The sequence below is a fragment of the Lineus longissimus genome, chromosome 4 (assembly GCF_910592395.1).
Source record: "Lineus longissimus chromosome 4, tnLinLong1.2, whole genome shotgun sequence".
In the NCBI taxonomy this organism is placed as follows: domain Eukaryota; kingdom Metazoa; phylum Nemertea; class Pilidiophora; order Heteronemertea; family Lineidae; genus Lineus; species Lineus longissimus.
The window spans coordinates 22,621,019-22,636,545 of NC_088311.1; the positions used below are offsets into that span (position 1 = coordinate 22,621,019).

At 41.8% G+C, this 15,527-nt stretch overlaps 2 protein-coding genes across 3 annotated transcripts; both read left to right on the top strand.

Moving 5' to 3' along the window:
• The first annotated feature begins 137 nt into the window (after positions 1-137).
• Positions 138-3,091, top strand: LOC135486549 (rRNA-processing protein UTP23 homolog). 2 transcript variants are annotated; one of them, XM_064769411.1, is made up of 4 exons: positions 138-212; positions 613-850; positions 1,083-1,228; positions 1,603-3,091. In XM_064769411.1, the coding sequence occupies exons 2-4, from the start codon at positions 634-636 to the stop codon at positions 1,981-1,983; spliced, it is 744 nt and encodes a 247-aa protein (XP_064625481.1). In that variant the 5' UTR covers positions 138-212; positions 613-633; the 3' UTR covers positions 1,984-3,091. The 2 variants fall into 2 exon arrangements, with proteins under 2 accessions (XP_064625481.1, XP_064625480.1); XM_064769410.1 differs by having other exon boundaries at positions 155-319.
• Positions 3,092-4,850: 1,759 nt separating this feature from the next.
• Positions 4,851-9,324, top strand: LOC135487076 (uncharacterized). The gene is made up of 6 exons (XM_064770412.1): positions 4,851-5,214; positions 5,698-5,852; positions 5,963-6,114; positions 6,276-6,513; positions 6,790-6,860; positions 7,132-9,324. Exons 1-6 carry the CDS (start codon positions 5,177-5,179, stop codon positions 7,366-7,368), a joined length of 891 nt encoding a protein of 296 aa, XP_064626482.1. The 5' UTR covers positions 4,851-5,176; the 3' UTR covers positions 7,369-9,324.
• The last annotated feature ends 6,203 nt before the right edge of the window (positions 9,325-15,527 follow it).

A 15,527-nucleotide genomic window follows, 5' to 3' on the forward strand; every position in this document is an offset into this window, starting at 1 on the left:
AGTACAAAATGGTAATTTTTGCATATCAAATTGTAGCTATTTTTTATCATAAGATTATCAAGTATTTCTTATTTAAAATGTATTGTTGCTTTGTGAGTAAATCGCATTTCTTTGTTGTCTCGTCCTGCGTGGTTTCATGAGATTCAAGATGGCTGCGACCATGTGAAACATGTCCTGAGATTTTATTGAAGATTTCTTACAATAACTATGATGTAAGCCAACATGATTCGCTATGTTCTTGGTGCAAGCATCGCCTCTAAGTATTGAGCAGAAAATAATCTATTGGCCAACATTATAGCCTTTTAAAATTCTTTGAAACGTGAGAACATATATCATCCCATGCATCATGTACATGCAATGCATGCAGAGTGTACATTACTATAAAATAACTATGCACCAACATTCGGGCAACAAACATTAAAATAATTCATTGCGTACTGTACATTTGAGCATTGAAATTATCTGATAGCATGCTTTAAGACGGAGAAAAGCCAAGGTTATGACATAACCAACGGTCACGACCCAGGCCAAGTCCAAGCTTTATCAGGTTACCAAAAAAACCATCCATTAAATCTTCAGAGGAAAAACCTGTAACTTTTTTTCTCATTTCAGTTGTAATTTCAAACCATCAAGATGAAGATAAAGCGAAACCACCATGTGCACAGGGTCTTGACATTCTACAAAAACAGCTTTGGTTTCAATCCACCTTACAATGTTTTGATTGATGGAACATTCTGCAAGGCAGCACTGTCACATCAAGTGAACATTAGTGAACAGACACCAAAATATCTTGGTGCAGAAGTAAAATTTTACACAACTGCTTGTGTGAAAGCAGAATGTAAAGCGTTTGGTAAGTGCAGAGCAGGCCATGTTGTTCCATTCAATTTTGAAAGCACACTAAAACTGCACCTCTGAAGAGGACATTAGAAACTGGGCAGTTCAAACAACTTGGCTGCAGTTCATTCCTATTGCCCTAGCCTCCTGTTCTGTTGATCCTCATCTAGTTGTCCTTGGTCTGCTTGGATGCCTAATGTTCTTATTTCATTTGAACTATTTTTACCACAATCAAACTTCTTTTGCAGGAACTCTCTTGTTTGGTCCTTGGAAAATATTACAACAATTTGAAGAGAAACCCTGTGGTCATGCCAATCCAGTTCCTGCTTCCAAATGTCTTTACAAACTACTGAAGAGAAAGAAAAACCAGGGGAAATACATGCTGGCCACTCAGGTATGAAAGGAAGGCACCCATTTTAGGACGGATCCGGATCATGATCCTGTAGGCTGTGAAGGCTTACTGTCAGATTTACGTCTCCAAAAATCCATCTTAAATCTGTTAAAAGACGAAAGACACAGCACCCCAGCTAGGCATGGATGCAAATACCTACCACCTTAGCTTGTCTTCTAATCTTAATTGCACTCTTTTGTATCCTCCCATCGTCTCTGTGCTTATGGTAGAAGGGAAGGGTTAGAATTCAAAATATAGCAAAAACTAACAGACTATTCCTCTGTTTTTTTATGATGAGAAAAGGCAACACAAATCCTTTGATTTTGACCTGATGATACGTGGGAAACCAATTTTAGAAATTTTACTTTTTTTTTCAGGACCCAGAATTGAGTGAAGTTATTCGCATTCGTCCTGGAATCCCACTGTTGTATATTTCCCACAAGGCCATTAACCTTGAAAAACAGTCCAACACATCTCAAGAAGTCGCGGACCGAACTTTGCACCAAAAACTAGAACCTGTGACCCAACACAAAACTATTGAAAAATTAAAGGTGAAAGAACTGGGTGAAAGTGCTGATGACTCTAAACCTAAAAAAAGGAAACGAAAAGGTCCACCTGGACCGAATCCTTTGTCTTGTCAAAAGAAAAAGAGAAAAATGACAGTGAGTTCCCCGGGTCCTGATGCTGCTACTGCTGCTGCTGGAAAAAAGAAACGAAAACGTCACAAACGGAAAAAGGGTGCTTTAGTGTCTTCATGACTTGAACCCTGCTTAATGTCATGATCATGCCAGAGACAATTTTTGTTTAAAACAATTATTGTAGATTGATCCACAAATAGATGAAGAATCTTTCTACTTTTGAATCGTAGTGGTAACTACAATAACTATTGAAGACTCGGATGTGTTGTTTTTTTTAATTTTTGTTGACCGTTCAGAACCACGATTGTTATTAGATATGAAAAAAGTATTCATGATTCCTCCAAAGAACAGTTAATCCTGTGACCTGCTGACTGGATGTGACGGTCTCCTGACATATGGCATGGTTGAGACAGTCTACCGACATCAAATTGGCTGTAAAAGTCTCTTGGCCTACCAAACTGGTTGTGACGAATCGACCATCTCTCGAAATCAGACTGGTTCTGACTCTCTTTTGGCATATCGGAGTGGTTGTTGTGACTGTCTCTCTTGTCATATCGGAGTCGTATTGGTGGTCTCCTGATATGGTTGTGACAAGATTTTGACGTCAGGCTGGTTGTGACCGTCTTTTGAAATATCAGACTGGTTGTGACAGTCTCGGCATATCAGACTGTTAATACAGTCTTGGCATTATCAAACTGGTTGTGACAGTCTCTTTACATGGTTGTGACTATCTATTGACATCGAACTGGAATTGTGACAGTCTCCTCAGCCTCAGCCGTCCACCATCTTGGTTGCCTTTGTTTATTCAAGTTGCCCGGTAGAAATTTTGCCGAGATGCGGGTACAGATATGTACACAGCAATGTAGACACTGTCAGTGGTATGTTTTCAACCAGGCGACCAAGATGGCGGTCAGCCGATGGGTTGATAGCTTCATGGCATGATGAAATAGCCCGAGTAAGAGAAAACAAATTTTGCATAAGACTACCGTACTTGACTGAGGTCATTACCCGAGGTTATTATAACGACTTAATCAAATAAAGTTTTATATATATGGAATGATTGCGATTTTTCCACTATTTGCTCTCCAAATACGACGTTTCAAGGATTTAAAAAAAATAAATCCTTTCATTTGCTCAGGTGTGTATATTCTTGCGGTTTTTCCCGAAGGCCTTTTTCAAAATAACGATAAGCCCGGGGACTTTTCGAAGGGTTTAAAGCCTGGCTATGTCCACAGGTCATCGATACGCACTTTTAAGGTCTCTATATAATGTAACGTGTTATGTGGCCTTAATAAAACAGTTCGATAAAGTAAGTTCTTTGATTGCGTTCATCACTTTGACCCGTCCTCGCAGACACATCATCGGAATAACTGTGAAAATGTAAGTTTTAGGATTGTCTTTTCAGGTTAAACATCGGTCCATTGGAGTTCCTGTATCCTGGGCAGTTGTCAGTGTGTTTAGGGTAGGACTTGTGGAGGTGGTCTAAGTCTCAATGATAACATTGCTATGATTGTGAAACACTCGGTGTTGTGGGCGATCGCATTGTTCCAAGTACCGGGTAACGTGGGAGATGAACCGAAATCTTGTGGTCTTTAATCTTGCCAAATTGGCTAAACCAGCCACATTGATTTGACTGATGACCCCTTATTTCTTGTTACGTGCATGTTTAATTTAGTCTTGAATTAGATTTAAAAAATGCGAAATAGCCTTCACGGGCTACGCTCGCAGCGGTTGAATGATGTCTAAACGCGCTCAAAGAACGATTTCTGTCGCTACGACATGCGACGACAGGAAGACGATTGTGAGTGGAAATGCAGCCGCTGGATCACATGAAATAAGGTTAAATTGCTTTTTTGCGGAGCACGCTTCACTCATTGCGAGTTGTGGAGCTGACGTGCGTGTGACTGATCCACAGATATTGTGAGTGTAAACATCAACTTGTTGGACACGGCGACCTTTTGAACCTCCTCGAACTATCCTCACCATAATCATTCCAATGATGAAAAGATAGATCTAGCCGCTAAAAGGACACTTCGATCATGGGCGTCTAATGCACGTCTAAACGGTTTTGTGCTTCGATAAACCAACACATCGAACTTTTGAACCCCTCTATACATAATAGACCTTGTTTTAAGTGAGATTCCTTCGAGGTTAATCATTAAATGCTTCGTAAAGACTTCTCTGCTCTGTTGGTTATTCATTTCAATCATTGCCACTCTCGCGGATAGACAGGCAATGTTCAATCATTTTTTTACCAAAAAATCACTAGAGAGAGAGTTGAACACCGAGTTAATTTTGAGCCTTGCCTCTCAGTGACGAGGACAGTGTCGTTCTTGGAAGGCCCGCGCACACTTTGTGCGACTTTCGTGTTTCTGACTATAGGCACTGATCGAGGAAGGAACTACATGTACATGCATACATGTATCTCATCTGTATCTAAATATATGCAAAAGCGCCCTCTGTCACGCGGATATAAACCTCCTTCCAAAATTCCGGCTCCTCCAACTCCGTCAACTTTCTCACAATTTGGGTCCCACTGTTTTGGGGTATAAGGTTGGACCTGGTAGCGATCTTGTCTCAGTGTAGTTTTGTTTTGAATGCGTCCTCTCATCGTTTGGGATAGCTGAAATACATATTCACACATTTTCCCCCCTGTTATTCATGCCCTCCAGCTGCCCATATGGAGACACTAAAATATGGGGAATAAATAAAACGTTACACTGGTGTACAACGTAGTATACATATTCGAATGTTGTGACATTGTCCTCGGGGCTCAGTGTTAAGGCCAATTTAGGTTGAATGGAAATTTATAGTAATCAGATCACTGACCATCACTACAGCTCGTAAACTAAACGTCAGATATGACCCAGTTCATCAGCTACTCCCTCATTGAAATATATGACCCAGTTTTCTTCATGAATATTTAAAAACTCGATATTTCATAGTGAAGAATGCATTATAACATATGAACAATACTGTGATTGTATTCCATAACAGATAGTGCTGAGTTTAGATCAGCCATGCAAACACCACACTCGTACACATTAGATATAAATCGCTTGGAGCAGATGTAGAGAGTCTGTGGACCGGCCGCTTGTCATTTTGAGGACAAGTAGGACTAAAGGGCGACTAAGGAACATCCTTTTTTGGTCTTCCTCGTCATTTGAGGCATCGGCGAACTGGCCTCCTCCAATTTGACAATGGGCCAAATTTTACCTTTTGCACATTGCTCGGAGTGTAGTAGGGCCTGAACCTATCAAATACAAGGACAATTGTCATTAGAGTTAGCCCCAGCGCAGCAAGGCAATGCAAGATGGACGCTGCGGAAGGGACAAGCACAGGCGAGGGAAGGTGAGTATAAGCGACTGACATTGTCGTAACTTTTCATCGTTTACATGTACTTCCAGTTTGCATCGATATGGACGATGTGGACCTGGGTATCACGTAAGTCTTTGACCACATCGCCAGCAGCTAATCACGGAGACCCACTGAGATTTCGGACCCGAGTCCATCAGTCATATCGGGGAACTATGGACACCCCTCTTGGCCCCGAGATCGGGAGGTCGATCTGCCGATTGGGGGAGCAGAGTGTCTCAGAAGTAATAATAATGATTACTCTGCCATACGTTTGCTACAAATGATGGCCATTCCAAGGTAGACGGGTCGGGCATTGGCATTCCCTCTTTCTGACTCTAAGTATTGCCTTGCGCGGACCTTTTTTCAGCTCGACCTTGTGACATCATGAACTGTCGATTGGTATGTGTTGTGTTAACTACATGTAGAGTTGCCCCATACCAAAGACACAATATTGCATCTTTTCTCTCCATATTTCAGTCGAGGCCGTCGCTTTACTCCATTTGAGTATCCCCAGCAGACTATCTTTCCCCATGGAGACGGAGAGATGCATCGGGTGCCGAGATCTGACGAACGGGACGGACCGTACATGTCAAAGGAACATAGAAACAACACTCAAAGTGAAAGTAGTAACGGTGAGCCATACATCTATCAAGTATTCCCGTGGGTGTATTTCGTGATCTGTGCGTGTTTTGGTACTAATCAATGATTGATTCTCATTCTAGTCTGTATGATCTCACTTCAGTATCGACTTGGAGAGTGGATGAGCGGCTCCAACCGTTATTCCTCCTAGGAGAGACCATCCACAGGTGGCGGAGACCACTGGTCCAGCTAGTCAAACATTACTACATAGCGGACACACCATACCAAGAGCTGCTAGTCTTTTTTACCACATTGGTGAGTACCAATACGCACATATGTACGTCGGGCGTCTTTCCACGTGGTGAGTTGGATTGAAAACCATAGCTACATGCGCACATATAACTAATTGGTCTCTCTTACTGCAGTGTTGGGGATAAATATAGCAAGGATTTTTTCATCATCACCTATTTTCACAGTTTTCCGATGCAAGGCGACTGCACGACCCGAGGGAACGACGCGAAGTGGAGGTGCCTCTTCACTTGATGCCACGACTCTTCCCAACCAACCACTGCCTGGAGCTCCTGACGGGGATAGGTTTTGAGTACGAAGGAGTGGACACCGTACATAACTTAGCGCAGTGCATCTTGTATGTTCCACCAAGTATGCCCGAGGAGGTAACCGAAGCCGCCTTGACGACGTTTCATGCTTTACAATGTAAGTCCTTCACCGTGATTTTGTGTCCCGCACGCGTGTGTGACTCATATATTCTCTATCATATCCCATCATAACTATATACATGTATTAGTATTCCAATCATGGAAGAACTTCCCAGATTGGGGTCGCCTCGACATTAGTGATCAAACACCATGGACATTTTATCCGCACAGCACGACTTTTAAGAGATCGCTTCCTGTTATTTCTGTTATTTTTTACCGAAACATGATTGCTTTTGCCATAGAGGTGGTAAAGTTCCGTTACGGTCCGTTTCAGGTTTTACATCACATGAGGCAAACCGACTCACCATGATGGACCAGGAAGATGCTAATATGCTGTTGGCTTTGGTAAGACAGAAGATGCGGTACTTTTGGAGGCGGACCTCCCCTGCTGTACAGCGGGAAGGGGGATGCACCTGCACACACCTTTCCCCTCCCTGCCTACGGACCATCGAGTTGGGCCAAATTTGATCCTCTCCGGAACTAAGGTCAAAGTCAATCATTATCGTTGCCCCTCCAACTCATTATAATGCCAGTCCTGATCGAGAATCGAGTACGTTTATGGCGAACCTGCGCATCACCTCACGACATTACTGACATTGAGGAATTCTATTTGCAGGTTCAGAGTTTAGAGGCTGGACGAATTCAAGAGCAACTGATGTGTAGCCAGTGGGACAAATATGAAGAGTTTTTGAAGAGAATGGGAATAACAAAACAAAAACATTCTCGGAAAACTCCCTCCAAGTTTCACCATCGACAGTCCATAGAAACATTAAGTTTTATGCGCAGTTTTTATACCGTTATCAAATCTCTTCATGGTGCGCCACTTTCGGAACCGTATGAAGTTTATATCTGAAATGTACCCTGACCGCTTCCGGTCCAACAAATGATATACATGTTGTGAGGTTTATGTCATGCGTATCTGCGTACGGATACAACTTGACCCTCACTGTATCGACATTGCTCAGCTTCCAGACAACTCGCTTGAGGCTATGGAGGCAATACCGCTGGAAGTTCAGTATGTACGGATATGGCAATTGGTATGATTTCTCTCGTGAGCGATGTTTTTATAGCCATGTACATGAACCTTTCCGTAAACAGTGCTGTTTTTTGATTGAAACGTCACAGTAACCACAAGGTTAGTCAAGTCACGTGGTCTGGTGAAAGTTGAAATACCGATCACATATTGCCATTCATCTTGAGGATCACACCACACGAAGTTTTGGTATCCGGATACAGTACAACCTCTCTATTGCGGACACCCATGGGACTGGGCGTTGGTATCCGTAATGTAGAGGTGTCCTTAATAGGGAGGTTATGCCATTATTGTCCAAAAAGTGGATTCATGTGTATGAACACGGAGGTCGTGAAGCTAAGTCTACGTACCGGGGTATTAAATATTCCATTTAATTTTGAATATTAACTACTTCAAACAATTTGATGCGATTTATATGCACTAGAAATTACTTTATTGTAATACCTCATGGCATTTCTAGTGGAGGTCATATTAATTTGCCAACATTGATATATGCACATATATACTACATAGACAGTGTACATCCTTCATTAGTTGTATAAAAGCATTAGATTGAGCTACTACACACCAAGCTTTATTCTTTGTAATTAGAGCACAAGGGGACAAACAACTCAATGGACTGAAATTAATGTTAGAATATACAGTAGCTTGGCAATGTGATGATGAGCAGTGAAGATAATCTTCTTCTTCTTCTCTTCTTCTCGTTCGCTTTAGACAGAGTGAAGATAATTAAGCGAAACATAAGAGAGCAACGGACATTGAATTCACTCCACCCTGTTATTAACTGAACACAGTGTCTAATTATGTTAATCAAATAACCAAACTTCACACCTGTTAGGTCTAATCGACTACTTAAGTGAACACGGGAAGCCATTGTTTTTGCTTACTGTCCGTAATTGTGAGGTGATTGGACCAAAAAGTCACCATGGCCGTGTCTGCATGCAATTCGGAGTAGAGAGGTGTCCGCCCTACAGAGGTTTTTGTTCAAGCAAATGACTTAGAAAAAATCGGGACTGAACGAACATGTCCATAATGCGGAGGTGTCCGCCTGGCAGAGGTGTCCGCAAGGTCCAGGCCTATTAATCAGACTAGTGCATGTTTGTAACTCTCAAGTACATATTTGGAGAGGTATTGAACAAATATTTGCTGTGGCAAGTCTACAGATATAAAGAAATTATTGATGAAAAAATTAATTTCGAATTTTGCTAATTTGGTGACAGGGGGCGTGTTTTGAGATTTTTCTGCCAGTTGGCTGAAAAGAGTGGAAATATCAATGTCTGTCTAACTTGTCGATTATCAAAAAATTTCTGTCGTCAACTACCAGTTTACTTTTCACCATTTACTTGCCCGACTGTCCGGAATATCATATCAAAATTTCAGATTCACAACTCCACGCAGTATTTGATGCGTCGCGGTCAAACATTGACAATTGAACTGCTAAAAGGCTTAAAAATCAATGGTGGTCTTGCCTCAGCCTACTAAAAAAAACCGCAAATCTGCCAGATAAGCCAACTTCCAGAAAGTATTTTTCGATAATCCGTTATTTGGTCGAGATTAACAGCCTGTGATAATAGGCCTACCAACCAAGAGACAGAAGACATGCATCCTAGCTTGAAATAAAAATGCCAATGAAGTAAAAATTTGCGTTGAATCCACTATCTATATTCATTTCCAGTCAAGAAGAATTGGTACTGTACATTTAAGAGCCAATGCATACACCCACCCCACTAGCACACGTAATGCACGTGCTAGGGAGAGAAGGGCGTTTACAAGGTATCCGCAAAGCGCAATTATATCTACATCGGCGCGAGTTGATGGGTTGTCTCAGGAACTTGCTAGAAATTTCGGGTTTGGAAACCTGCGAGAAGTGTTCATCATCGCGATCGAAAACGACGTTCCTCTTTATTGTAAGGCGATTCCTGCCGATAAAACGTTAGGGGGCGTTATAGAGAACGTTCTCTCCTTGACCATCTTCTGTAACCAGTTACATGCACCTCTCTGGTGTAAATACTCCACAATCGAACGATGGTTAAATACTTTTTCTTCCGGGACATTGATTACTGTTGCACCAAAATGTTTATTGTCTGAAGCACCGCGCAGCTATTGTTTCAATCATCTCCTTCCGCAGGCGTTTGCACGCCAAAGTATACAAAAACGAATTGAGACAATAATTCATGTATTCAAATAATACCGAAATGTTGAGAAACAGTCTCTGCAATTGTTGTTTTTCTTCAGAGATTTCTCCTCTAAATGCAGACCAAAAAACCGAATCGAGTTTACCCGTCAGTTGCAGAGCTATGAAGGCACTGGTCACTAAAATAGTAGCCAACGTGATCGAGGCGTCGTCTGATGAAGTTGACGATTTATTCAACGCCGTGTTCTTTTTACTTCGATAAACGGCAGCTAGGACACCAGTGTTGAAAATTACCATCAGTATGATGGGAAGATAAGCTGCCGTTATTGCGAAACTGAGTTCGAATACATTATCCCATGGTTCGTCGAAGTGATACGGGCACAACCAATATTTGAATTTTTCTTGAAAACTTCGGGTCAGGTTGACGAGACCCATGATGAGACCGTACATAAATATGACTGCCGCGGTGACTCTTGCTCTTCGTATTGTACAGATTGTTGCTGCTCTAAGCGGCCACGTTAGTGCCAGAAAGCGGTCGAATGACATTACGACAAGGGTCAATGGGGACAGTACCATGCCTATGACAACGGCAACGATATAGAAAATACAGTACGATTCTTTTATGTCGATGTCGTTGAAGAGTTCTGGCGCCATCACCAAAAGATACCGCAAGAACATTCTCCCAAAGATGTAGAAGCTGTCAAAGACGGCCATGCAGCGCATGTAGAAACACGTGGTGCTTTTTTCGTACTTTTTCTGATTCATGAGGAGAAAGCTGAGAAAGTTGCCGATGAGGCCAAGAACGATAAGAATAGGAGGAATTGGGACAGTCAAAATGTAAATGGATATATCCACGCCGTACTTCAGGGAACTCCCGACATTGTTATCAATCTGTGTAGAATTCGTTGCAACTGATGAGAGAGGCTCCGGATTTCTCGTCATTATGTCCATCGTGAATAGGCTCCTGAATAGTTTACATGATACTGAGGGCAGTCATAGTAAATGTTTCGAAATGCTTCCACATTTTTCACCAACCCAAGCGATCATGTCTGCAGAATTCAAAACGAGGCTTTATTGGCGCATAGTGCATTTACACTTGACCATTATGTAGCACCTTCAAAGACGTATTTGAAATGAGAGTATGGTATAAAGAGGGCACTATCATTATGATAGCATCAGCAGCCAAACTTATTGGCCACCAGCACTGGTGGTGACTATAAGTAGATACGTCACTTACCTTGTTGGCGTTATTTTCCGTCCCAAGGTACGCTACCACCCGGGGAAAAGCAAAGCTTTTGAAATAGACAACTCGTTCCTGAAGACATATATAAGGATTTTTCGTCATTTATAGTTTATGCATCATTTAGTTACATGTGAAATGTCGTGCTTTTGGAAGGGTATAAATCCAGCATTGACGACATTCCGCATGTAAAAATGTACAGAAGAATTTCGCGCAAGGACGGAATCTCGTAACGTCGGAAGCTGGTGTGACATAGCCAACGGACATCACCTGCCACCCACAATACTTAACCCGTGCATACTCTCTGTCCACTCTCAGCAGGATGTGGATGCAGTATGTGCATACACCTCACGTACATGCTGTGTGTACATCGCATGTTATATGATGTATGTAAATTGCTACAGCCACCGCATGTACGCGAATTCACTTACGAATGCCTTGTCAACGCCACATTATTGTCCTTCGGCAATATCGACAAAGTATGCAACAAAACCTATGTGTACAGTGCAACCTTTGACAAATCGTGTTTGGTTTTGAGGCAAGGATAAAAAAAACCTTAAAAGTAATCTGATCAGTAGTTAACCCTCCAGAACCCCAAACGATGCGGACTTATCAACATTCATGAATGGACTCTAGTCAGTGTCGATCTTAAACCAGGCTCAAGTTACTCCGCCTTTTATACCCATGATGAAATAGAATATTGTACTTTCATTCAATACAAAAGCTTACATAATGTTTTTTTAACATTAATTTTGTCTCAGATTTTGATATATTACACCAAGAATCGCATTCTGGACACTTGATCAATTCGGTCAATAGTACATGTAAGTTGATTTTTTCTGGCAGATTAAAAATGGCTGTTGTCGTGATAGGTAAGGTGCTTACGGCATGTACATGAACTGTACATGAACTCACATGAAGTGAAACTTCTCTTAAAAAAGAGGAAATTCCATTTCAAATGGCTCGGTTATGGTTATGTTTGGCCCGATTCTGGCAAAGTGAATGTTGTACTCCGGCGTTGATGTAAAGGCAACAACTTGTTTAATTTGCACGTTCTCCAAGCGCCATTTCTTTCGTGCAACTGCTACCGAACTGGTGATAGTTGTCGCACCAAAAACGGTGAGGGTAGACTCTCTGGGCAGTCCATTGCGTCATCCTAATTGGGTCTCCTTATGTAAGGATCGAGGCCGGTCTACTGCGTCCGGAGTGTACGTGTATGGCAATCGGAGTGTCCAGTAATTAAAAAAACCTAGATTTATTCAAAAAAACTTGGTTTTTTTACCTAATAAACTAAGTTTATTTGGTAAAAATATAGTTTTTTATAAAACAACCTTGTTTATCAGCTAATAAACCGAGTTTCTTTAATAAAACCAAGTTTTTTTACTTTCTTTCCTAATAAAGTAGGTTTTTTTAACAGAAACTAACATTTTATGCTAAAAAACCTGCTTTATTGCCTAAAATCTTGACGCAAGGGCCCAACGCGCCGCGTAGCGGCAAAAAAGCGAAGCTGGCGAAACATTTATAACGGGTCACCGTCACTTATTATTGGACTTATAGCGCATTTACGGGGTTGCAACTATTTTGCTTTATAGTGTCACCAGGAAAGAAAAGCATGCGACCTAACGCCGATCTATTTGTGTAAAGTGATAATTGGAAGGTATATAGTAGGAAATATCAATAAAATAATCATTACATGTCGTCTTTTGAGGGCATTTTTGATTGTAAAAAATATATGTGTACGTCACCGTAGTCTCTGCAATGATAATTTTATCAGAGCAGTCTCGCGCAAGTAGAAGTTCTTTACCTATTAGTTCTTCACTTATTAGTCTCAACGTCTGGCGCAAAGCCAGACGTTTTCCATTACGATTTCACTACGATGTTTGACAAGAAGGAGCAGTGCGCGAGATATGCTAATGAGCAGACTTCCCTCGCTTGAGTTTCTGAAGAATGTTCCATATCGCGCTAAGCTCATCACTACTGATTATGACAGGCGTGCAACGGTAGGTATCTGCTCCCCAACTTCCACTACCCTAATACGGTACAATAAGTTACCATTTGATGGGAATGGGACAATGCCCTCACTGTGTATGGAGTCATAGGGATAAGAAGACATTATTCATTAGTGTTGGTACAAGTGATTTTGCCCAAAAAGCATGCGCATTCAAAAAACAAAATATGCAAGGTTACGGTATGTATCACGTATACATGACCATGACGACGTGCAGAAAGTGCACTGGCCAGTGCATACCCTATGACTATGTACTAGTAAACATGGTAAACATGAACAACATCATTATTCATCGGCAGTTCATTTTACTCCGAGCTTTTCCTGAAACATATAGCCATGATAATTAGGTCTACCATGTACCATGACCAATAACAGCACTAGATCATGTAGATGTCAACAAGTTCACATGAACCGTATAATCCCACATGGCGCATGTGGGGCATGCGTCTAAACCAAAGCCCCAAAATCACTTGTTTTGGTCTATTTCACTTGTGTTTCCCCCGTCTCCCAGTCCATAATACATTTACAGTTTACAATCCCCGATCATGGCCCAACAAAAGGTCATCGGTTGACTAAAGGAACACAACTGTTCAATGGATTTATAGTTGAATGCGATCAAACTACGTCTTTTCAATCGTGGATTGTAAATTTAACCCCATGGGCCTAGGGAAGGCCCTATAACAATACTTTCGACACAGTTATTATCTCCGCTGCCTCCACCATGTTACACACAGTGCTCACTGCTGATTCTAAAATGCGCCACCTAGTCAAAACAGGACATATGTTCTTCTGGGAATAGATCTCTTTCCAATATTTCGTCATTCCACTATCGTCATCACCTCATCATACTTTCATTGACATTACAGGCACACATCCACAGAGCACTCTTCAAATCATCTACACAGTGGTTATCCAACTAGGATTATAAAGGTAATTTCTTAGCCCCACACAGTGGGTTTCAGTCTTGATAAAGGGGCACTATTGCTAGCAGCTAGGTAGGCAAGATAAAGTTAGACGAAGTAGCCGATAGGGGTCTCTCACCCCTCAAAGTCCGTCACAACTATTCAAGCTTGTACAAGGAATACATGCAGCGCTGACTCTAACAAGACCCAATGGGAATGTCGCACAGTCATCTGTCAAAAACAAGACCTATGTTGCGGTATGATCTCTTGCCAATATTTAATAATTGCACTATCGTCATCACCTCATCATACTTCATTGACATTACAGGTACACATTGACATAGACCACTGTTGCAGTCAACGACACAGTCGCTATCCAAGTAGCATTATAGAGGTAATTATCATTATCATACCTCATTAGCATGTGAACCAATCACGTCGCGTCCTTTGCGATCACGGCAAAGCCTCATGGAATAATGTCTTTCACCGTTGAATACTTTTTCATATTCCATGCCTACAACTTCAATTTCTTCATATTCCATGGCTAGAAGTTCAATACTAATATAATATCCAAGACAAAGTTACAAGAAGTAGTCAATAGGGGTCTCTCACCTCTCACTGTATGTCCACACTATTCACGCTTGTACGAGGAATACATTCAATGCTGAATCTAACAACACCCAGGGCCCTTACTCTGTATATTAGTCACTGGAAGATGGCCCATTTCACTCCTTGCTTCTACTTCACCTATAGTCTCATTGCAAACGCCTCAGTTCTATGATATCACATTCACTTTCAGCTGTCATGCAACGCAACAACTGTGCTATCTGCCATCGCACATCAACGAAGAAGTGCAGCCGCCCACATTCCACCTCACGTCTGTCCGACCAGCTGCAATCCTCGAGGACGCCCCACTGTACCACGATTTCACTACGATGTTTGACAAGAAGGAGCAGTGCGCGAGATAGGCAAATGAGCAGACTTCCCTCGCTTGAGTTTCGGAAGAATGTTCCATATCGCGCTAAGCTGACCACTGCTGACCATGACAGGCGTGCATTGGACTGGTACAGGTTGGAACTGAACATTGAATATGCTGATGGTGACGCTTTCTGATGAGAAGTTGGTCGTGACTGATGCAGTATCCTTGGACTTGTCCACAGCATCGTTCAATCATTGCTCTCTGAGCTGCCTTGATTCTGTACTTACCCAAATACTAAGACCAAATGCCTGTTGACTGTGCTTTAAGAGAGACTGGCGCCATGCCTAGAGATATGACTGACCCCTATTGGCAAATTTGTATGACTTTATCTTGCCTACCTAGCTGCTGCCTATAGTCTCCCTTTAACTGCGGAGCACTTCAAAGTCGATAAAATGCCATGTTCCACCTTTTAATGTGTTCAGACCGCCATTTTCAAAATAATCAAGTCAGGACACTGCCTTCTAGTCTCATAATAAATTTTGCTTTCCTCAATAATAACATTTCTTCTTCTTCAATGCTTTCATCATTCCAAACTTCTCCTCCTCTGACTTTTACAGGGGTACAGTCATGGCAATCAAAACCCAAATACTGAGACCAAATGCCTGTTGACTGTGCTTTAAGAGAGACTGGCGCCATGCCTAGTCTCTCTTAAAGCACAGTCAACAGACACCAACCCCCTCAGACTCAGAAACCACAAACGCCCAACCCTTCCTGCT